General features: G+C 36.5%; 2 protein-coding genes across 16 annotated transcripts in view; both read right to left on the minus strand.

The window, feature by feature from the left end:
* The window catches only part of LOC135220022 (uncharacterized), an 875,986-nt gene that overhangs the window by 119,761 nt on the left and 731,720 nt on the right, over window positions 1–24,505 (minus strand). The window lies entirely within an intron of this gene.
* On the minus strand, window positions 5,289–9,265 carry LOC135220342 (hepatic lectin-like). The gene is made up of 4 exons (XM_064257567.1): window positions 9,122–9,265; window positions 7,847–7,958; window positions 7,152–7,250; window positions 5,289–5,564 (listed from the first exon to the last, which is right to left on the minus strand). Exons 1-4 carry the CDS (start codon window positions 9,249–9,251, stop codon window positions 5,537–5,539), a joined length of 369 nt encoding a protein of 122 aa, XP_064113637.1. The 5' UTR covers window positions 9,252–9,265; the 3' UTR covers window positions 5,289–5,536.

Genomic DNA, 24,505 nt, shown 5'->3' on the forward strand with positions numbered 1-24,505 from the left:
GAGAGGGAATGCCAAGATGGCCCTTTTCGAAGGCAGTTAGCCATCGGTCAAGAGATGGGGTAGACGTATTCCCCCCTCGTCGCCCTTTGCCGGTTTTCCTCACTCGGTCTCAACCTCGCTGGTACTATAGATATTAAGTAAAATTTCACTCGGGCCCTTGTGTAAATTCATTAGAATATAAGACCGGTGTTAAATTAATCACTAAGCGTTTGATTTCTGCATGACCCACAGTAACTTAAGAGACCCACACGACCCAGGTCGTGGTCATAATTTTGGTGTCAGGTGTGGGGTACACTGCGAAGCACTAATTTAATATTAAATATAGTGATTTTGGGTCTTGCGAGGCGTGGATTCGGTGACATTGTTCAGTGTCTTTATGATCGGAAAATACACGACGGAGCGGTCATATGAAACAACAACACAAAAGGGGCGACGTTGAAGTGATACGGTAAAACAAAATTTAGCTCGCCTTCATGTAACTAATGTCAAAGTAATGAGCGGTAGATAGCGAAGAAAGTCGTCGTGCGATATTGCAATGCTGAGTGCGAGACATCGTGAAACGGGTGAATATACGCACAAACATGCTGTGCATAAAACGGCCAACAGATTAGAAAAACTGCATGCAGTGTATAAGCGAGGGAAAAAACAGAAGGACGAGTGTCGTATAATTGGAGAGAAGATTTGCACTCCCCAAATCAAAACCAGCCAGACGCTGGTTACGATAGCAAGTGGAAGGAGGTGATCGTCAGAACAGTGATCAGCAGAGCCTTCGCATACCATCGACGATGTTCAGAAACGGATCAAAGATGGCGGACGGCAATGCGCGCCCGCCAAAATTCTTTCCCGCCAAGGGGAAAGACGAATGCCCGGAGTCAGCTGTGTGCTCCCAAGAGAACAGGGGAAACCTTGTTGGGCAGCGGGAGGGATACCAGTTCTCCCCCCTTAAGAGTAGCAGAGTGAGACTGTCGGAGTAGGGGACTCCCCCTACAGGACAGCACAACCCCCTCAAGAGCGGGAATGGGTCGGAAGGAGATGGGCACTTTCCTCCTTCCCCTAGCCCCTCTAGCCGCTGAGGAGACGGTATTCACCTTCAGGATGGATGGGGGAGTGTGAGCTGTAAGCTTCGTCTGGCATAAACCAAGCTGTTAGAAGTTAGAATGATCGTAGAGTAAGAGAAGCTGACAGCTGTCGGATGGCGGCTGACGACAGCAAGGGAGTGTAGCAAGACACTCCTCCCCTCCCCTCAAGAGGAAGGGGAAGGCGACGTGGAGAGAGGAAGGAGGGTCAGCTGGGATCCTTCCTTGGCACAAGGGAGACGAGGAGAGTAATTACTGACCAGCGTGAATAATCGTCAGTGAGGGTCTTTGTGAAGAATTTAAAGTCTGGGTGTGAAAATTTGGGCAACCCGAATTGAAAATTTTTTTGTTTGTTTGTTTTGTTTTATTCACTGTAGTTTATGTTATATTATTAATAATTATTCAGTAATTATGATAATTGTATTGTTGAGACTGCTACCAACAGTTCCATGATTCCTGATGCCACCGCCAGATGTCGGTGTGTGTTGTTGTTGCTGTAACCCCGCTCATTACAATAAAGTTAAGCTTCAACATGTGAGTTTATATCATGAATATCACCTCCAATGAACGACATCGAGACACATAGGACCTGAAATTGTTGAGGCTCGTGATGGGACCAGGTGGCGGAGAGATCCCAATGCCTCCCTCCCACATTTGTTTACGCTGAGGATTGAGCCTGGGGGTCCCACCGATGCCACCGCTGGGGTGGTAAGAGTGAGCGACATTTTCTCGCTCTTTTTGTCTGATCATATGCTAGCCGAGATTGTCTTGCGTTCCAATGATCGACTTGCCCTTTTGAGGAATAATTATCATCATAAGGGCAATGTTGCCCACAGGGACATGGATCTGAGGGAACTGAAGGGGTTCATTGGGATCCTGATAAGACCGGCTGTAAGATCAACATCAAAAATCACACCACAATGAGTGACATGTGGGATCTTCCGGAGGGCAATCAGCAAGCGTCGTTTTGCCCTGCTAACGAGAGATTCGTTTTGATGATTCAGCCACCAGAGCGGAGTGAGCGAGGACAGATCACCTTGCTCCCTTTCGCAAAGCTTTTGATCATGTGGTGGCTATTGCAGACAAAATTACTCTCCCGGGTCCAGGGTTGGCAAAACCAATGTTTTTTTTTTTTAAACCAAAAACCTTGTTTTTTGGGGGGTGGGGTTTTTAACCATGAAATATGGTTTTTTCATTTTTTGTGCTACTAGGTATGGTTTTTTTTTATGGGTTTATTTCATATTTGGGCTACCCACAACAAAACTAAAGCAATTTTAATGATAATCACACAATTCTGCGGCCCTATATGTATTTGACATACCAAGTTTTGATTTTCAGTCATTTTTCATCTTACCCCTTGCTCCTGGTGGAATGCATTAAAAGGCAAAATTGATATCAGTGTGATAGAACATATCTGTGGTTTGCTTAATGGACTTACTTCAAGTGCAAGCATTGAGAGAATCTTTTCTATTTTTGGTTTGGTACTACTCCAAAACTCAAACAGACTGGGAATTAAAAAAGGCAGGGAGTTGGTTTTTTTTACACAAAGTTTTAAACAAAGACTTATAATGTAAATGAAACAGACTAATTTGTTTTGTTTTGAAGTGTTGATCAAGTTACCTTGACATTGAAATTTTTTTACTTTATAAAAACAAAATTTTGTCTGAAAAAATTATGCAATGGCCACGGAGGCTAGGATTTGGATGAATAACTGATTTTTTTCTTCATATATACCTGTGCTAACATTTGTAGTCAACACTAAATGGTGTTTATTTTTAAAAAATTTTCTTTTATTTGAATGTCTTTTTTACCTATTTCAACTTGAAATGAATAATTGCTCTCTTTCTCAAGCTATGATTAACATGACTGTTTCTTTCTATATAACTAACACCCCCCACCCCCCCCTTTTTTATTAAAGATATAAAATAATTTACAAATTTCTATTAACCTAATTATCTGAAGTTTACCAATTGTATGAATATGTTCAGTTACATCAAATGTTATATTATGGCATGGTTACACAAATATACTGTAAGATAGTTACAATTACCAAAAATATATATTACCTAAAATAATAGTTATAAAGGAAACATGAAGACTAAAAATATAAAAACCAAAAAAAACCATGGTTTTTTTATAGACTGGTTTAAACCATTTTCACTGTGGATGAGCAGCTCTAGCCAGGTAGGAAGTGACTGTTGCTGGCCTATTATCATAAACTCCATCTTCTCCTGTTTTGAATTTTCCTTCCTCCTGATCCTTAACTACTCTTAACGTTAACATTTTCTTACTTTTTACTGTCCCCTCACTTCCTTACTTTTATACTTTCTTTCTACTATCCCTCCTTAGTAGTCATTCATGAATTTCATCTCTTCTCATGGCACACATGGCTATACCTCGCCCTTCGACTTTTCCTCCACCTTGTTGCATTTCCTCTCTGCTAAAAAGACTGGCAGGTAAAAGATTCGTAAAAGAGACCAAATAAATTGACAGAGCAACAATATTGTATTTTGACCAATAAACTCCAGCTCTCGCATCTGTGGAAAATGATGAAAAGGCAAACTGGGGCACTATTTATTTTGACAGGAACAAGTGAAGTTTGAAAACAAATTACCACAAGGATAAAAGAAACATAGGATAAGGTCTTGCTCGGCTTCATGTATCAAGGCAGCTTCCAAAGGACTGGTAAAAAAAAAAAAAAAAACCCCCCCAAAAAAAAAAGAAAAAAAAAAAAAAAAAAAAAAAAAAAAAAAAAAAAAGGTAGCTGACAACTGCGAAGAGTAGGCGGAGCTTCTTAGACTGAGAGAGGGGTGTGCTATTCATATATCCTCTTCGCTAGAGACAAATGCAGATATTATTTATTGGGGGAAAATAACAATCATATAATTTCTTGTTATTTGGACCAGACTTAACTACAATCATTAAAAATCTTTACCTTTCACATATTTCTGTGGAAATGTGTATCAAACTTATCATCTTTAAGCTGATATTTATACATTCTTATTAAACTCTCTTTTATAAACTAACTTCATTTAAGTCTTAACATTTAATTAGTACAGGAATGTTTTTTTTTGTGTCTCCAGTTGATATTATGATTATTATCTCTTAACATGAGCAAAAAATTGCCCATACTCTGTATATATCTTTAAAGTCTTTGATGCTGCTTAACTTCTCTTTTTCCAGTGAATGTACCATTTTGATCCACACAGAATTTATCATAAGAATTACATTGGATTTGATTGTGCACATTCTTGGGACTGTCATCACAGTTGTTTATTAATTTTTTGTTTTTTTAATGAATAAATTAATGCACCCTTCGTGGGCAGTAATTTCATAAAAAAATGTCTCGTGTAATTCTGATACGTTTCTGTTTTATCACTGTAAGAAGTCCTTTATTCTGCCAATCTCATTTCATTGTCTAATACAATATTAGGAAGTGTTAATCCTTAGACATTTTCCTAATAACATTTATTTCTTTATGGATATATTCAGGACTATATTGCCAGTAATGCCCATAAAAAATTGTGAACACCGATTTCTTAACTTAAGTGTTGAAGCCGCCCACATAAATGCAAACTCATTGCTTCTGTGAATATCACAGTCCAAAAAGGTTAGGCTATAATCATTTTCCCTATTTATAACAAAACACAGTGAGATAATAATAAAAAAAGGCTCAAGCTGTTCACATCCTTCATCTTCATTCTCAAAAGTGTATAAATTCACGCACAGTCACATCTGAAACACTTATCTATTGTCAGAAAATTCTTCAAACTGGTGTGGTGTTCTCAGTAGAAAACTTTGCTAGATACTATTTGCATTTCTACAAAATCAGGCGGTCATACCTCATGATAAACGAATCTTTGGGTGACAATTCGTCTTCCGTGATTTTCTGTTGGCCTCAGGATTTTGTCATTTGTGGAAATTCATTTAAAAGTGCAATCCTTTTTTGAAGTGCATACAAGAGCAACATATACTATTAAGCTCTGTGAAGCTAAGTGTCTTCTTCAAGTTAAAATGGTCATAATTAGCTTTTAAAATCAATCCTATTAATTTTAGTGATTTAACTATATCATCACAAACTCTAACCACTAAAAGTAGGTAAATGGTGCTCCCTAATCCCCTCTGAGTTGATAAAACCTTGGGTACTACTTACTCAGCTGACCAAATCGAGTCAATCTTCAATTTTGGTTGTGGAAACTACTAGAGAGCAAAACAGCAACTTGTGTGCAACTCACATTGTCTCAGGAAAACAGGAATTTTCTACTCAAGATAATTATCATCACTGAATAGAATGTAAAATTAATACTAAATATGTATATATTTCCTCTCTAGTTACCCTCCTTTGTTAGGTTATACCTCTATGAGGGTCAGTTCATGACACCCTGTCTTGTGCAGTGCAGATTGCAACCTATGCTAGTTGCAGAGAACTGTCCCTACACAGGCAATGTTGTTAGTCCATCTTAAGAGGCTGGTTTTTCGCAGATGTAGCTGAAAAGAAAGTCGTTGTTTTAAAAAAAGAAAGCATTTCTGAAGAAAAAAAGAGCAAATCACTCTTAAGTCTTTCCAACAATAGTCTGATGAAACACATTTAGCCAATGGTTACAGTAGGAGTTATGACTTGTTGTTGAGGTTCCAGTTGCTGTAGAAGGTAAATTGCTTTAAACATAAGAGCCTCTAATATGTCATGTGAGGAGAAAACAAGACAGTATGACTTATGTATAAAAGTTTATAAAAAGACATGCATACTAAGTTAACCATATTTCTTTTCTATTAATAAAAGTGCCCATTTTTATCTAACAAATACCATACAAGTTTGATAACTGACAATTTCGTCTGAACTATTTGTTTTGTTTTAAGATGGAGAGAGAGAGAGAGAGAGAGAGAGAGAGAGAGAGAGAGAGAGAGAGAGAGAGAGAGAGAGAGAAACCCCTTACCATGGTCAGTATTTCATTACGGCTTCATCTATCTGGTCTTACCACTCGAATTCATTAGTGAAAAAAATGAGTGGATTAGGGCCAGTGGTTCCCAAACTGGGGTCCGTGGACCCCTGGGTGTCCAGGAGAAGGGCCTAGGGGGTCTGAGACACAAGGAAAAAATTAACATTTTTTCAACTCCAGAAAAAAATATATATACAATAAAAAATGTACATAACTGATTCTCTATCATCCTAGTGTCGGTGTTATCGACACTTTGGTGCGCAAGCAGCTAACTTGCACATCTTTCTTACATCATTATTCATACGTAAGCTTATTTTCAAATTAATTAATTACGAACGTCGTAGCAACTCCCGTTATGGTAATGATCACTTTTGATTGGCTATTAGGGTCCTCGGCTGGGAATCATCATATTTGGAGGCCCTCGGTATGGCCAAGTTTGGGAACCACTGGACTAGGCAGTGGCATATCCCTGTGGTAGGGGTGTAAGAATACTACCATTGTAGGTCCTGTGTGTCGTTAAAGGTGACTAAAAGGAACGCTGTTGCCTTGCACTCGTACTTTTTTAGTAAAAGGCTAGGTCCACTGACAATAACTGTGGAAACTGGCGCCTTGCAGGTGGGCTTTTCAGTCAAAGGCGATGCCAAAGTCAATAACTGTGGTTGATGACAGCAAGGACATGCAGTCGTAAAAACCCTTTTGACAAGCAATAAGCCATGCCTGATGCATGCAGTGGGGAAGGCGCATCAGGTAACCGATCCCTTAATGTAGGAGTAATGGTGGGAAAGAAGAAGAAATAGGCAGTGGCAATAACCCCGTCGAATTTCTTACACAACGTCATTGTCTCGAGTCAGATGTTTTCAGATCAAAGATTTGAGCAGGGCACGAAAAGTGGACAGGGTTCCTCTGGATGCACTATTTTCAGATTTAATGTCTCTGGAACGATAAACAATCTTCCAGGACCGGAGGTTATGATCTTTTCAAATGTGACTGGATGTCCTCTCGATGAAAAGGGGGTTCAGAAGGGGATAAAAGTCTGTACAAGACAGACATAGTCTCCCTTTCTCTCATAAGACTCTAGTCATATATAGTAGAAGGTAACTTGGTTGCAACTATGAAATGCAGAGATTAGTATTCTTACTAGAGAGACCAGGTACATTCTTCATCCTTCCATTTACCGTCCGAATACATCGCAACACAGTCTTGTCCATTATAATCGTTTGGTTGCCAGTCTGCCCAGCTAAAAGTAATGAACAGTTAAGATTAGAATGACGTTAATATTTCACATTAAAAATATGATGAATGTCATATATACAAACATTCGCTACATCTTTTTCTGTGTGAGTTTTTATGTTCTTGCACATAAATAACATAATAGTCCAAAATAAAAGCAGTTCATCTAGTATGTTCTGAATATCGTGAATGCTTTGTATTGCCCAGACTATTATCAAGGAATGACAAAATACTAGAAGCCACAATGGCCTATTTGTGAAAGAGAGAAATTCCATTACTCTCTTGAAATCCATAGAGCAAATACCCTTCCCATTGAAAAGATAAAGCATAAGTGTATAATACAACTTTGTGAACCTTTTAATCACGAGCAACAAAAAAGTTTATTTATCACTGGAGCATTTTGGAAACCCTTGAATGCCACAAGATGTATCATGAGTTCCACTGGATCCAGTGTTAAAGTGCTTAATGAAGAAGTGGCTGACAGGCACTACAGCTTCCCATTTCACATACTTTCTTAAATACGTAAATTTTGGGACACTCGTTCATGTCTTGCCTTATTTAATATATACAACAAACAAGGGAAATCTAGCACATAATAGTCACCTTGAATAATTGCCATTGTCTTCAACAGCGCTGTTGTCCACAGACCATTTAAAGCTGTTTTCCGTTGCTCTGTCATTCAGTCCAATCCAGAAGCCACCGCTTCCTAATTGACCTGTTGGAAAGAAATGGTATTCTCTGAGTACTGCACATCTAGTGCCAAGCAAAACATTAAGTTATCGCTAAAATCCGTGTGCAGGCAAGGTAATGTTGATTCATTTATAGATTTCAGGCACACAGGCCAAGCACTGGGGCAACTAAGGCCACTCAGCACTGAAATGGAAACTGACAGTATAAAAGTTTGAAAGGTGTAACAGGAGAAAAACCTCAAAAAACAGTTTGCACTAAGAATCAATTGTTCAGGAGAGTGGTGGACAGTAAGATGGTAGAAAGAGAATATGAATAAAAGTACAGTAAAAGGAATGAAAGCAGTCGCAGCTAGGACACTGCAAAGAACCTTCAGTAATGCCTACAGTGCACCGCATGAGATGCATTGATGGCACTTCCACCCTCTGGGGGGCAAAGGCAATGTTGCATCACCAGTGAGTAATGAATTTCCTTTTACTATACCACTTATACAAAATATGTTTGTGGATTAGACTGAATGATCAAGTGATTCAGGGGAAGAATGTTGGATCTCCATTCGCCATTGAATTATAGATATTCTTTCTATCGTTATATATCCTGCCACAGAATGTGTCACCTTCCACTGTGCATGTTCTCTGCCATTAAGCACACTAACTCACAGGGTAATTGGTCAGGTGTTTTTTGCAACAAAGGAATGCCATCGAGCAAATTGCGCCAGAAACAAAAAGAATATTTGATTGCCTGCTTCAATGAGGATGTTTAATCACCTTTGATGTCAACGTATTCTGGAATTCTCGCAAAATTTGTGTGCACGGAACTGATGTGATAGTCTTTTGTTTTTTTGTTTTTTTCCTTTCACTGCGACCGCACTCTTAGTCTAGAAAGGCAGAAAATCCCAGTTTATCAAGTTTTGTGTTCATAATCAAGTTTTCACTTGATTATGAATTATTATATATATAAGTAATAATATGGGACGAACTGCAAAAAACAGAAATGGGAATTTGAAGTTTGTTCTGTTGGTGGGAAGCAGAGGAAAAATAATTTTACAAGATGTCAGGTCAAAAGAAAGTCTTCAGTTATAGTTTGCTAAATGTCATGATTGATACGGACTTCCGTTAGTGCTGACATGAGGAAATAGTACGCGCGCACACACACACAGAAAGAGAGAAACAATAAACTCTGTACACTTACCTTTAATGAAGTCATTCTCTCCTTGGCTTGTTATCTTGACCAACTCACTGCCAAAAAATTTGCAATCATTTTGTGCAGTTGCCCAGTCCTTATAACTAGAGCGAACGTAGTAGCAGGAACCATTAAACATATCGTAGCCCGATGGGCAAGCTGAAGTGAAAAAAAAAATCCTTATTCATCAGTAAACATCAGTTTCCACTTGGTCCAGAGCTGCTATACACATGACTCCTGAATTTCTACTAAAATTTCATTTGAACCATTTTGACTCATCTTACAAATGATTCTTTGGAAAGAATGTGCAATACTTTGATGACATTTAAAGGCTTGCCTTACATTTAAGATCATACCTTACCTATCAGTGATAGGAGACACCAACTGAGCTAATAAAACTATTTGGATTTTTAACGATTATTTAAGTAACAGAGATTTTAAAGAATGGAAAGTATATCATATGATACAATATTTATCATTAATACTATTAGTGGATACTTGTATGTTGGAGACCTGTAATCATTATAAAAAATAACATAAATGAATAGGATGAATAATTACTTTTTGCTTTAGTTGTAGTTGGGGTCGTGGTGGTTGTAGTTGTAGTAGTTGAAGTTGTGGTAGTTGTAGTTGTATCAGTACTAGTGGGGGTAGTGGTTGTACTATTAGTAGTAGTGGGGGTTGTGGTTGTAGCAGTAGTAGTAGGGGTTGTGGTGGTTGTAGTTGTAACTGTAGTTGTTGAAGAAGTCGATGGAGTAGTTGTTATGGTTGGAGAGGTAGTAGTAGTAGTTGCAGCTGGAGTTGTTGTAGTCGTAGTGGCTGTAGAGAAAGATCTGTTAAAGTCCTGCTATCGCTCACGAGAGCTTCCAGAACAAATGAGTTATGTATGTAAGAGCCAACTTTTGTACAAACACACACACACATATCACAAAGTGTGAAGAGAGGTATTAAGGAGTTGGGATTGAGCGAGGAGGATGCACTGGACCGAAGGAGATGGAAGAGTGTGTTGAAGAACCATTACAGTGACCCCAAATAGGGACAAGTTTGTAGAGAAAGAAGAAGAAGACACGCACATCACAAAGTATCCTGGACAACTCACCCAGGAAAAATATAGCTTCATTCTCTTTAGACTGAGAAAATAAAAGTCCTTTAGGGAACTTAGCATTAGGGTATGATGGCACCTCAACGGAGCACTAGTTTTGTTCAGGGACTGCTATTTAGAGGCTCTAAGCTATAGACGATAGAGGAGATCAGAGGTTCAGTAACTAACTCTTAATCTGTGGTACAGTGTTCCCCGTATTCGCGGGTATGGGTACCAGATCCCTGCAGATAGTTGAAACCCCGATAAAATGCTTAAAACTGCCTAGTATTTTGTTAGTTTAAACTCAAGAAAAACCCACTAAAAATATCTATACATGGTCTTTTAAATAGTTTTATTCCAAAATGTCCATTTTTCGATGAAACTGATAAAATAAACCAGGAATTTGTGGATATTTCTTATAGAAAAAGACCGTGAATAGGCGAATTGTCTGTGAATAATGGGGGTTACTATACGTTCCAGAGAGAAATCCGCGAATACGGAGGGTTCACAGTAATGAAATGCACATTCATAGAATAGAGTCTGCTATTTCATGGCAGCCTCGAGACATCGCGTCTCATCTTCTCCTCTGTGTTAACTGGGCGTATTGGCATCCGATCTCGCTACAAGATTTTCAACGAGAACTTCATCATGACTAAATTCACATGTGAGCTGAGCTGAAGAATGAAAAAGGATATAAATATCAGAGGATTACAATAAAATTCACACTTTCTGCCACCCTTCGGAGTCCTGTATTTACAATTTATGTCTCCATAATACACATGGTAATTAAGTAATATTTTATTAGATATCAAAATTAACAAATAAAAACTCCTCGGAATAATAATAATAATAATAATAATAATAATAATAATAATAATAATAATAATACTAAAAACTGCTCATCTCTTTAAGAACTTGAGTTAATATAAATTTAAAAATAAATAATACATTGAAAAAGTCAATTCATAAAAAACTATTCTGACAATAGGAAAGAAAGTTTATACCGAATCATGTCAGTTTCTCTATTGGCCCAACAGGAAAATGTTTGGAAAACAAAACTGAATGGCATAAAGAAACGTACATTCCGTTCATCTGTGGGAAAACGCTCGTGTTCTCAGCTGAACAGACGTAAAAAAAAAAACGGGTTAATCTAAAATGTTGCAAGGAAATACACTTACAAAATTTAACAGAAGACAGTTTCTGTAAGAATAGCCTATGAACATACAAGCCTGATTCATTTATTTGAAAAAGAAATATGCAAAACGTTTAGCTTGTAAGGAATGTAGCCTAGCGTGTCTCAACAGCCAAGATTAGAACCCATCTTACAATAAACAAAATTTATAAGAGGAGCACTCAGTCACAAATGAGTTTTTGGCTCCCTCTTTTTTCATGTCAGGTGCTACTATTTCTACTTTACTGTCTATGTTCGCTTGTACTGGCACTCTTAAATTAACTAAGGATCTTGAGTACAGATCAAACCAGTCAGGATTTATACCTAGTTCCACATGCCATATACATCACGTGCTTCCAGTGTGTATATATATATATATATATATATATATATATATATATATATATATATATATATATATGTATATATGTATATATGTATATATATATATATATATATATATATATATATATATATATATATATATGTATGTATGTATGTATATGCACACACACAAACGTTTGAGAAAGGTAATTCAAACATGTGATTACCTCCATGACACTAAACTACGAAATAGTAGGAAATGTGGAAGGACAAGAAAAACAATAAGAAAGGGAAAGAGTTCAAAGGAATATGATTTATTACCATACAATTCATATCTCCCCTTCCCTACTGCACATCTGACTGAAGTCAAAAAAGTAATAACAATCAATGGCATTATTCCACTCATTTCCTTCACGCAATGTCATCAGAGAGAAAGAATATGGAAAAATAGTTGAGAAGAACGAATTCAATTTGAGCTACTGTACCTCCATTATACTGAACAGTGACGCCGCTGCAAGAAATATTACGGATGCACATGATTCTGCAGACACCTGGAATGTTGGAGAAGTTGATGCAATTAATAAATTAATATGTAATAAAATGAAGGCGTAAGGTATTATATATATAAATGTGACTCGTATCGTGCCCCGACACCAGTCTTTCAATTGAGATGCCAGGGCGTTAGCGACTGATGCACATAAGCCATGGCAGTGATGCGTCCTTGTCTAAGTATTTGTGTTGTTTTAATCTGGTGTTTAATTAAATCACCATAAATACATGGAATTCTGTGTACAATGTTGCCATCTTTTCTGGGCCTATTTTCTATAAGCATGTTTTCTTCAAATTATATTATAATATAAGAAAATGCTTATTATTATTATAATACTATTGTTGTTATAATATGAAAAATATGCTTATAAAAACAGCCCTTGAAAAGATAGCAATATTGTATAAAAAAATTCCATGTATGGATTGAGATTCATTTCACTTAGGATAGACCAGTAAAGAATTAAACATCAGAATTAAAACAACACTAATACTTAGTAACAAAACTAATTCCAGGAACTTGTTAGAATAACAAGTTCCTGGATAACCTTGGTGAATCATTTTAATGTAAGCCAAGGATTACTTTCTTTTGACCGGGTCATAAAACATATGTTCCAGAAGGAATTGAAAGATATAATATTGAGGATTACCAATAAGTAGATTTAAATGTTAATCCATTGACCGTTCTGTGACCTCCCAACCTTTTTGTATTTATTCCCTTAGGACTTATACCCACCACATACATAGGCCCCTGTCTCTGTATATCTTTAGTTGCTGTGAGTGACCATGTTTTGGTAATAAGAAGAAAGTACTCAGTATCTCCAGTGTTTCAGTTTTCCTTCGTGGCTGTAACTTTGTTCTTATATATATATATATATATATATATATATATATATATATATATATATATATATATATATATGTATGTCCTGTTCAGTTGTTGCTGCTTCAAGTTCAGAGACTGCTTGGACAAACAAGTATGAAAGAAATCTAAATTATCGGGAAAGAACTCACATTGTGAAGAGGCGTCGGTAACCCAGTAGTCGACCAGATCCCCGGGCAGGGTCTTGCCAGGTGCAAATTGCAGGTGTTCTCGAGCCCAAGAGCCCAATGGAACAAAGAGAAGAAGAAGAAGAATGGCAGAGACGGCCATTTGTGTCAGTTGCGCCAAAAGTTCACGCGCTTTCCATCCCACTTGGAATGTCCTGGTGTCCTCTATCTTCATTCCTTTTTTGGAGGGAGAGAGAGAGAATAATAGTACAGACACTCCTCTATTTACAAACTTTCAACTTGTGAACTTTCAGAGATACGAACAGCCGCGAGTGTAAAATAAATACATTTTACTATGCTATCACCAAGATTTGCTTAATGTTTTAAGGTTTTTAATATAATTTATACTAATAAAATACTCTATCAAATACAGCACTCCTATAGTAGATTCAAATCAGCCGTGCATATGATGTCTAGGCCAGGAGAGATGGAACATACATCCTGCCTATGTGAACTCTCTCGAGAGACTGAGAGTTTCCAGCCCTGTCATTGGCTCATCAACAGCCAATCAGGAGCGTCGTAAGGGACTGGCCTAGACTTCAAATGCACGGTTGATGTGAATCTATTATAGTATTGTGTTTTAGTATAAAAAAAAACATAAAAATTACTGTATGTATTGACTCCTGAGTACGTACTATATCAAATTGGATAGGAGCAGCCGTTCAGAATAGAACTGGTTCGTAAGCGGAGAAGCGTCTGTATTTGCAGTCTGAAATTTAAGTTTTACCAATTACTTTACTTTTCTGATATTGCTGCATTTTTGGAATCGACTTCGAAGGCTAACAGTCTCACTATAACTTTATGATGTAAACATGAATGGAAAGAATTAGAAGAAATGATAGAAAAATGAAAAGACTGAATAAAGGGCATGTTTCCTAAAACTGCCACTGCATGATGAGCAAGATATAATTATTTCATGCAAATTACTTTCAGCATTAGATGGAAACCTCGAAATGCAAGAACAGCATTCAAGCAACAAGACAGAAATGAGAGACATAATCAAGGTTGAAAAAAGGAAAGTAAAAAAGAGAGGGAAAAATTGAAACCTTTGAATTTTTGTAATAACTATTAAGGAAACGCTGACTGATCTAGGGTCGACCCACCCATTTTTCACAAGATAAAATCTAGAGCTTTTGGGATATTTTCTGTCAAAGATGAAATTGTCATATCCTCAATATTAAAGAACTTATACAAAATGACAATAGCAAAACTTCACTTTTAAAGAACATGGTAGATGGCATTGTCATAACTTCACTTTTAAGGAACTTATATTAAATATCATTGCATCAAAACTTCACTTTTATGGAACTTATGTTAAATGACATTGTATCAAAACTTCACTTTTATGGAACTTATGTTAAATAACATTGTATCAAAAACTTCACTTTACGGAACTTATGTTAAATGACATTGTATCAAAACATCACTAAGAACTTAAGTTAAACGACATTGTATCAAAACTTCACTTTTAAGGAACTTAAGTTAAACGACATTGTATCAAAACTTCATTTTTATGGAACTTATGTTAAATGACATTGTATCAAAACTTCACTTTTAAGGAACTTAAGTTAAACGACATTGTATCAAAACTTCACTTTTATGGAACTTATGTTAAATGACATTGTATCAAAACATCACTTTTAAGGAACTTATGTTAATTGGACATTATGTTTAAAAACAAAAACTTCACTTTTAAGGAACTTAAGTTAAACGACATTGTATCAAAACTTCACTTTTATGGAACTTATGTTAAATGACATTGTATCAAAACATCACTTTTAAGGAACTTATGTTAAATAACATTGCATCAAAACTTTACTTTTAAGGAACTTATGTTAAATGACATTGTATCAAAACTTCATTTTTATGGAACTTATGTTAAATAACATTGCATCAAAACTTCACTTTTAAGGAACTTAAGTTAAACGACATTGTATCAAAACTTCACTTTTATGGAACTTATGTTAAATGACATTGTATCAAAACTTCACTTTCATGGAACTTATGTTAAATGACATTGTATCAAAATTTCACTTTTAAGGAACTTAAGTTAAACGACATTGTATCAAAACTTCACTTTTACGGAACTTATGTTAAATAACATTGTATCAAAACTTCACTTTTACGGAACTTATGTTAAATGACATTGTATCAAAACATCACTTTTAAGGAACTTAAGTTAAACGACATTGTATCAAAACTTCACTTTTAAGGAACTTAAGTTAAACGACATTGTATCAAAACTTCATTTTTATGAAACTTGTGTTAAATGACATTGTATCAAAACTTCACTTTTAAGGAACTTAAGTTAAACGACATTGTATCAAAACTTCATTTTTATGGAACTTATGTTAAATAACATTGCATCAAAACTTCACTTTTAAGGAACTTAAGTTAAACGACATTGTATCAAAACTTCACTTTTAAGGAACTTATGTTAAATGACATTGTATCAAAACTTCACTTTTATGGAACTTATGTTAAATGACATTGTATCAAAACTTCACTTTTAAGGAACTTATGTTAAATGACATTGTATCAAAACTTCATTTTTATGGAACTTATGTTAAATGACATTGTATCAAAACTTCACTTTTAAGGAACTTATGTTAAATGACAGTATCACTTTTCACTTTACGGAAATTATGTAAAATGCATTGTATCAAAACTTCACTATGGACTTATGTAAATGCATTGTATAAAAACTTCACTTTTAATGAATTATGTTAAATGACATTGTATCAAAACTTCACTTTTAAGAATTAGTTAAATGACATTGTATCAAAAACTTCACTTTTATGGAACTTATGTAAAATAAAATTGACATTGTATCAAACTTCACTTTTAGGAACTTATGTAAATAACATTGCATCAAAAAACTTCACTTTTAAGGAACGTTATGTTAAATGAACGTCGTTGTATCAAAAGTATATTAAATATCAATCAAAAACTTCAATCTATGTCAAAACTTCACTTTAAAGAATTATGTTAAATGACATAAAAACTTCACTTAAAAGTAACTTGTGTTAAACGACTTTACTATATCAAAATTTCATTTTTAAAGTATTTATGTTAAAGGAAGCTTACCACAGAAGCATTTTTAAATATTACATAAGATCGAACTTTATCAGAAAAAAATACCCAAAAACATCAAAAAAGGTTTGAACTTTATCACACAAACATTTCAAGAAAATGAGAAGAGATTAAACTTTACCACAGAAAACTGTCCAAAAAATTGAGAGATTATTGAATATTACCACAGAAAAATATTCCAGAAATTTAGGAAAGACTGAACTCTACCACAGAAAATTTCTTAAAAATTTCAAAAGCACTGAATTTTACTGTAGAGAAATTTGCCTCCAAAATGAAAAAAAAAGTTGAACTTAACCAAAGAAAAATGTCTGAAAAATTGAGAAAAGACTAAACATTTTAGAAGAAGACAAGACTGTCATTCACTATAAATTTTTTAGAAAAAAATGGAAAAAGATTTAACTTTACTACAGACAAATTCTCCACAACGTGAACAAAGACTGACATTTAACCCAAACGTTTTTCCTTGTGCCACAGAAAATTTCCTAAAATAAAATAAAAAAAAAAAAAAAAAAACACTGAGAAGCTTCAACTGCTGCTATAGTAGACAAAATTCCCAACAAAAATAGGGACTGAACTTGGCCTTTTTTCCTTGAGAAATGAGACTTCTTCTTCCTGAGGTCTGACCTCCCTCGCTGACAGGAAGAGTTAAACTAACAAGAAACAGGGAGTTAATTTTATCGCTTACTTAATGACTTCTTGTAAGCCGTAGTAAAGCCAAGGGGAGAAAATAATCACGTGACTAAACCTATTTTGTGCCTCCTAATTCAGATACTGTCATAAATTGCAAGGTTTTTTACCCCCCAAGATTAGTCTATCATCCATAAAAAAATCCTTGAAGGTCTTTCTGTTTTTCTATGCTCGCGTGTCACCAGTTTTCAAACTCTGTACCTCTGACAAAGTTGGTGACGAACGCCACAAAATTTTTAATAATAATAATAATAATAATAATAATAATAATAATAATAATAATTATATGTCTTGTTGAAAAGGATGGCTGCATTCTGCGAACTGATTTCATACCGCGTTTTCTTATTTTTACCATAAACCAATCAAGCCCCTCTGGTGTCTCATAAAATGGGAAGTGATTCTGCAAGCCTATATTGGTCAATAGTTGGCCAATGTTTATATTTCGTTGGATACAAACAGCATATTTCTTACAGCAGAAATTCATTATTGTTTATATTACAGCAGGTTTCAGTAACCTGCTGTATATTGTAAAATGAAGAATTTTTGCTGTAAGAAATACGCTGTCTGTATCTCATGAAACGCAGGAAAAGCGAATTATAAGTAAAATTGAGACAACTCAGTATGAAATCAATTCGCACAACTCGGCCATCCCGTTCAACAAGACAGTTTGAAAGAGGGTCTTCTTCCTTCCGATAATAATAATAACAATAGTAATAATAATAATAATAATAACAATGGAAAAGTAAATCCACAATCTGTTTGACAAGGAGGACCGTGCAGGTCATCGAAAGCTTTCTGCTTTGTATTTTAAATAACAAGATCAAACAGACATATTATTGTGGATTTACTTTTCCGTTTTATTTCATCAACTCATGTGATTATGAGGTTTCTTTGAATAATAATAATAATAATAATAATAATAATAATAATAATAATAATCATAATAATAATAATAATAATAATAATGCATAGTAACGCAATTAGTGAATTTTAATAAAGAATTTGTATAAAGAAAATTAATAATAAAAAACATGAATCCACCAGTGACAGTAAATCAGTGATGGTGAAGTCTACTGTTAATAATAAGAGCACAACTCAATGTTTACTTGACCAAAGAGGTCATTCAGCTCTGAGACGGAAACTGAGAGTAGAAAGGTTGTAGCAAGATGGAAGAAGGAAGAATAAGAATGGAGGCAGAGTAAAAGGAATGAAAGGGAATGCAATAAGGGCCGAAGGGATGCTGCAAAAAACCTTAATAATGCCTACCGTGCATTCGACCGAGGTGCAGTGACGTCACTAAGCCCCTACAGGATTTAATGTTTACAGAAAGATCTTTATTGGCCATATGTACTACACAAGTCACCATACCATATACCAGTCATCATGTTCTATCAAAAATTAGCAATCTGTTTATTTCAAAGATTACAAAATAAAAAACAAAGAAAGTAAAGTAGAGAAAATAAGAGCAATGAACGGGACTCATTCAGAACGATGGACATTTTAGAATTTTATACTTTTTCATAAAAAAAAGACATTACTGTCATTATCCTGAGTATCTGTATATCTCACTATTTCTTCAAGGGAGTCCCACTAATTGAAACACTTGTAGTATGCATGTATGTGTCATGCTTATTATAAGTTATTGACTTCTAGCTAAATCTAGCAAACTTGATCATTGTATGTATATATTATATATAATTAATATAGTATATTTATTATATATATCTAATTATAATAATATATATATACTATATATTATATTTATATATATATATTGCCGAGCATATTTGACCATTGGCACTAGTTAATCAAAAATTAAAACAAGTGACAACTCTCTTACCTTTAGTGTGGGAAGGTATCTCTCTGCAATCAATGTCAATCAGGATGGTATATAGCGTTGGTGGGTTTGTTAGGGTAATGATATTCTATAAATACAAAAATATACTTTTTTCCCCAAACTAGCTGAACATGATATGGAAACAAAACAAAAACAAAGTGATTAAAAAACGTACATTAAGAACTAAGTCTGGACCACAAAAGACTAAATTGCATTCTATTATCCTGAATTAGACTAAGTAATCACCCCAAACTCCCAAACTGATTAATTATACATTAAATAGTCAAGTCTTTCAGGAATCCCATCTCTAGTATAATGCCCACGAACCCATTATGAACACAAAGAGACATATCCATTATATTCCCCAAAGCATAATTAAGTATTAAATAAATGAATACACATTACACTTTCTTTCTTTTCCAGGCAACTTTTCCTAGTCCTTTGAATGTGCCTACCTTTCGATGGGTTTCTTGACTCTGAGTCCTCCAAACCTCCTTACCGCTTTTCTCAGGGAGAGTGGCTTTCCCTCCAGTGTCAGGCGGTTTGGACCCATCATTACACGCACAAAGCCATCCACATAATCCGGACACCTCAAAAACGACCCTAGCAACCCCGAGCTTCTCTGGCCTCACAATGCAAAATCATCAGTTCAATTCTTTCATTCAGCAAGGACTTCAAGGAAGGCCCATTTGTCTCTAAGCAAAGAAAGCTGAAGATTTTCAATTCACAGAGACACTTGCTTTCTCCTTTAAAAATATATATATATAATATATATATATATATATATTAATTATAATATATAATGAATAACTTGATCAAGAAAGTATATAAAGTGATGCTATGATAAATAAAGGTTTTTTTGCCCACGAAGGAAAAAAAATGAAAAACGAGATAGGCGATTACTTTCGTCCTATTCGGACCTTTATGAGGCATACTGATTTACAAGAACACCATAGTCAAAAGAAGGCTTAATATACAAACGACACTACATATTAGCCCATAAGGGGCGATTTTCACTCTACAGAGAGGAGGCGTCTCCCACAGGCTAGCCACACATGAAGGATACCCGCAGTAAATATATAAGTGATTCTTCAGAAACAGTACATTTGAAAACAACACGGGAAGCATTAGTTACAATTTAATATTCACTGAAATTTTTACACAAAATTTTCCCAAAAAAATTTAGATTAATGAAAGCGAAGAAAATATCAAATATATACATATAGTGTCGAGCAAGAGAAAAGAGGGAGAGAGAATATCGAACCAGAGAGAGAGAGAGGAGAGAGTTGGGAGAGAGGAGAGGAGGAGACGAGAGAGAGAGAGAGAGAGAGAGAGAGAGAGAAATAATACACTATACATGTGGGACAATTTATTAGTGTTCATTTATTTTGAGGTCCTTCATAAAATCTTACAAATATATGGGTCCAAATGGTACATTCCCAGACTAAGATTTAGGTTTTTTATTATGATTGTTATAATTGCCGATTCCAGTAAAATTTCTTGAAACAAATCATTAGATCTAGCCAATTACGAGGGTAGCACCCTCGTTTGGGGTGTTTGAGCTTGGTTGTGATCTTGTTTTTGTGATCCCACCCTCAATCACAATTTTACACTTAACACTAAAAAACACAGCAGGACAATTGCCCCAATACCAGCATACCGAACAAAAAACAAAAAAGGTACTCACCGCTGGCTTTGATAACTAGGAATTAGGCTGTGCTGTAGTCCACTGGAATAGGCTATAGGGTAGCAACACACAACCACGCCGACAACAAACACAAATCAAACCACCAGGGACCCACAACCCACAAAACTCAATAACCCACGACTACAATGCAGATGAACACCACCGCCCTGAAAAAAACACGACAAACACACGACTACAGCAGTACAACAACCGCCCAAAACCAACACTTGCCCCAACACCACTAACAGACACGAAAATGCACAACCACCTTTGTTAACCTCACCACAACCAGACAGACACACGCACAACAACTTCACACCCCAAAAATTATAAATAACACCCAAAAAACGACACACAAAGGAAAACTGCTGCCAAAATCCAACACTGACTTGACCAGACGCATCACTGTTACAAAATCTGTAACAGACTCCATCGACTACCTACAGAGTGCCACAACAGGACATGATTACGACCGCCATCTAACACTCACATTCATTCTTAACCAATTCTCTCTCTCTCTCTCTCTCTCTCACACAACATTTGGCGAGTGTCAAATTGTAAACTACAAATTACTCCTCCATCTTACCTTCCCCATTACATTTGACAACATCCCTACACTCACAACATCCACATAAATTGGCCTTTGCAACACACCACAAGGATGCTCAGAGCAGGTCCATGGATCTTGTTGAGGACCATCATCACTCTTTCAGTTACATTGCAATTCACTTCTTTCCAAACCACTTTCTTCAAAAACTCCCATTATCTCCCTTACTACCACATCCCCAAATTCAATCCACTATTCAGCCGATTCTCCAACTCTGGTTCCAACACTCCATCTTCGGCCACCAAACCACTCAGTTCATCCATACTTCTGTCAAACTCCTGGCAAAGACGTATCCATCCTATCAAACTACCTCCTCAATACTCAGTTTCCTTCTCATGAAGTCGTACTTGTCCCTGTCAACTCAAAAACCCACATACAATAACAAGTATCATTCATTCCCCCAAGTCCCCCATCTTTTTTTTTTCCGTAGCACACGCTTTATCAACCGTTTGACCATAACACCAACCCCTTTACAAGCCGTTCACGTTTCCCTACACTCCTCTCTCCAACTCTTTGTTTTCTTCCATAAATCAACCAACACCAACTGACGATCTCCCAGACCAGTTGCTTCACAACAGTAGGCTCATACTTATTCACCCTCAACCACTCACTCATCGCGATCTACCCGAATCATAGGTGAGTACTTCCCTCCACTTAAGGAGATGGTTAGGTGCCCTAAACCTCATCAGTCCCCCAACCTCCTCGCAATTTCCCAAAAATAACTCAACCACTCGGGTCCAACTTCCAAAATCTCCAAAAGGCCTTCAAATTATCTCCCTTACTTTATTCACATTCATCTTACATATCAACCACCTATGTCAACACCTTATCCCCAATTTACAATCGGTCTCAAACTTTTCACCGCTTCGTCCACAAATCCCGACACCTTCTGACAGGACCCCAACCGCGGTCTGACAATCCTTGCAAAAGTCAACACATATTACAAGGGAGACATACCTATACTCTTCTGCAGATGTGGCGTATATACCCAAAACTGCACGTCTACATACATATCCCAATCTGTCGTATTATCTCATCATTCGCAAAAATCTCAGTTCATCGTCCTTAACAGTCCTTTCAGCCAACCACTTCGCATTTATGTGTGCATGTGTATGGGACGGAGTTAGGAATACACATGACAATAACACATTCCTTCAACACCTTCTTTCAAATTCCCATCCACAAATCAGGTCCATTATCAATCACATTTTTGCAGGTTACACACACACCTGGGCAAACATCACTTGACCCACCATTCGTGCACAGTTCAGCTCCTCTTATCTTTGATGGGAACCAATAGCAAATTTACTCATGTGATCCACCATCACAATCATCCCCACGTGTCCTATCGCAGTCCCCTGGGCAAAGAAACACAATCAACCACAAGCATTTCAAACGGACTCTTTCATCTGCAATCGCAACACGAGTGGACTTGGATGCACACTCTGATACTTTCCCCTATGAAACTCTTCACACGTGAAAAGCCACATCCACACAAATCTTACTCAAACCCAGGAGCATACATCTCTATCTCATGCATTCCACAACTTATATTTTGCCATATGCCCAAAACCGATCATGCACCAACAAACCACTAATCACAGATGACTCAACAGACAAACACTGGCACATTACACTCATTGTCTACACCCTTCCTGAGGCAAAAAGTACAACATGTTTGCACACCACAAAACGTTTAGCAACCCTCTTATTATACAATCCAAAATCACATGGACCAGTCTTCCACACGCCACTCCTCCCACAACACATTGTCGCAACACCACTGAGCTCCAGGCATTATTTTGCATTTCCTCAATCTCTTTCCTCACTTCAACAGATCATTCTCACTCTAGCAATATCAATCTTACCACAAAGTTTGACTACAAAAACACATACCACTTGAATCCAGCTACTTGCTGCCCCACTTTCCTAAGAATTCCATTCCTACATCTCGTTATATCGTGGATCCTCAAAAAATCTATCCCTAATAAAAAACAAGATGGCATTATTTTTCTCCTATAACTATTAAAGTATGAAATTACCTCAAGATCTCCCAACCTAACCTTTAACCGTACCTCTTCCCATACTTTTAAAACACTTCCTTGTCCTAACCCATGTAATTTCACACTTGTCGGACTGCCTTTTCACTTCCCAATCAATCTCCAAGGTCAAGTTCACTCACCACGATCCCACTCACCCAAAAGGAAACTTTGTGACCCCGTGTCAACCAAACTACAATACTCATATCATTTACTTGGAAAAACGTCACCATTTTCCCTCGAGTCCCATGCATACACACATCCTAACGTCCACCTGGGTATCCACATCACAATCCTTCCTCATCACTTCATCCTCAGCTAACTACCCATTTCCACAATTCGGACTCAGATCCCCTTCACAGTCCCTTTTGTAACCAACCAATTACAAACCACGCTTCCCCGCACTGAAATCATCAAAACCCCACGTCATTACAGTACTCACTTGTTTTTTTTTTTTTCCATCGATATTCAACCGGTCTGTCCCATCAAAAACAACAACACTTTCTATTCCAAACAAATCAGCACTGCTGGACAACAATTCCATAAAACACTTCTCCCCTGCCCACCCTGTTCCTCCGGCACATCGGCCACTTCCTTCTGCACATCATCACAACTTTCACTCGCAACTCATTACACACGTGGTAACATCTTCACCAAACCCTTACTTCCAAGTTTTTCAATGCTGAAAACAAAACATTCAACACCTTCTGTCATTCCTTCAAACACTCTCTTTTACAAACCAAAACCCCTCAGGTACCATATTCGGATCACAGTCACTTTCTCCCAACACCACGTGTCCTTACATGCATCCCTAGGACATCGTCATCAGCAATCACATTTTACTCCCCGGCAAATTTCTAAGCTAAAATCAAACTCACTCAATCCTCAATTGTTCTCGCAATCCTAGCATTCACCTTGCCTCTTGATCATATAAAACTAACGGCGATGATCTGTCCTTATGACAAATTTACCCCATACAAAAACACTTTCAACGCTTTCACACAAAACCTTATTGCTTGCAAGCTCCTTCTTAACCACCGAATACTCAAGCTCTGCTTATTTAAAAGCTTTAGTCACATACGCATCACTAATCAAATTGTCCAATCTCATCAACGAAGCGATTTGCATTTTTCACATTGTGTTCACACTCAAGCAGATCCTCCCATACTAAAACTTAATAGCATCAAGAATACAAAAGCAAGCTTACTGGCATCCTCACTGTAGTCCGGAAAAGCCAAGTGACGTCCCTAGCAGCCTCCTTCTTTCAAATC

The sequence above is a fragment of the Macrobrachium nipponense genome, chromosome 1 (genome assembly GCF_015104395.2).
Source record: "Macrobrachium nipponense isolate FS-2020 chromosome 1, ASM1510439v2, whole genome shotgun sequence".
NCBI lineage: Eukaryota > Metazoa > Arthropoda > Malacostraca > Decapoda > Palaemonidae > Macrobrachium > Macrobrachium nipponense.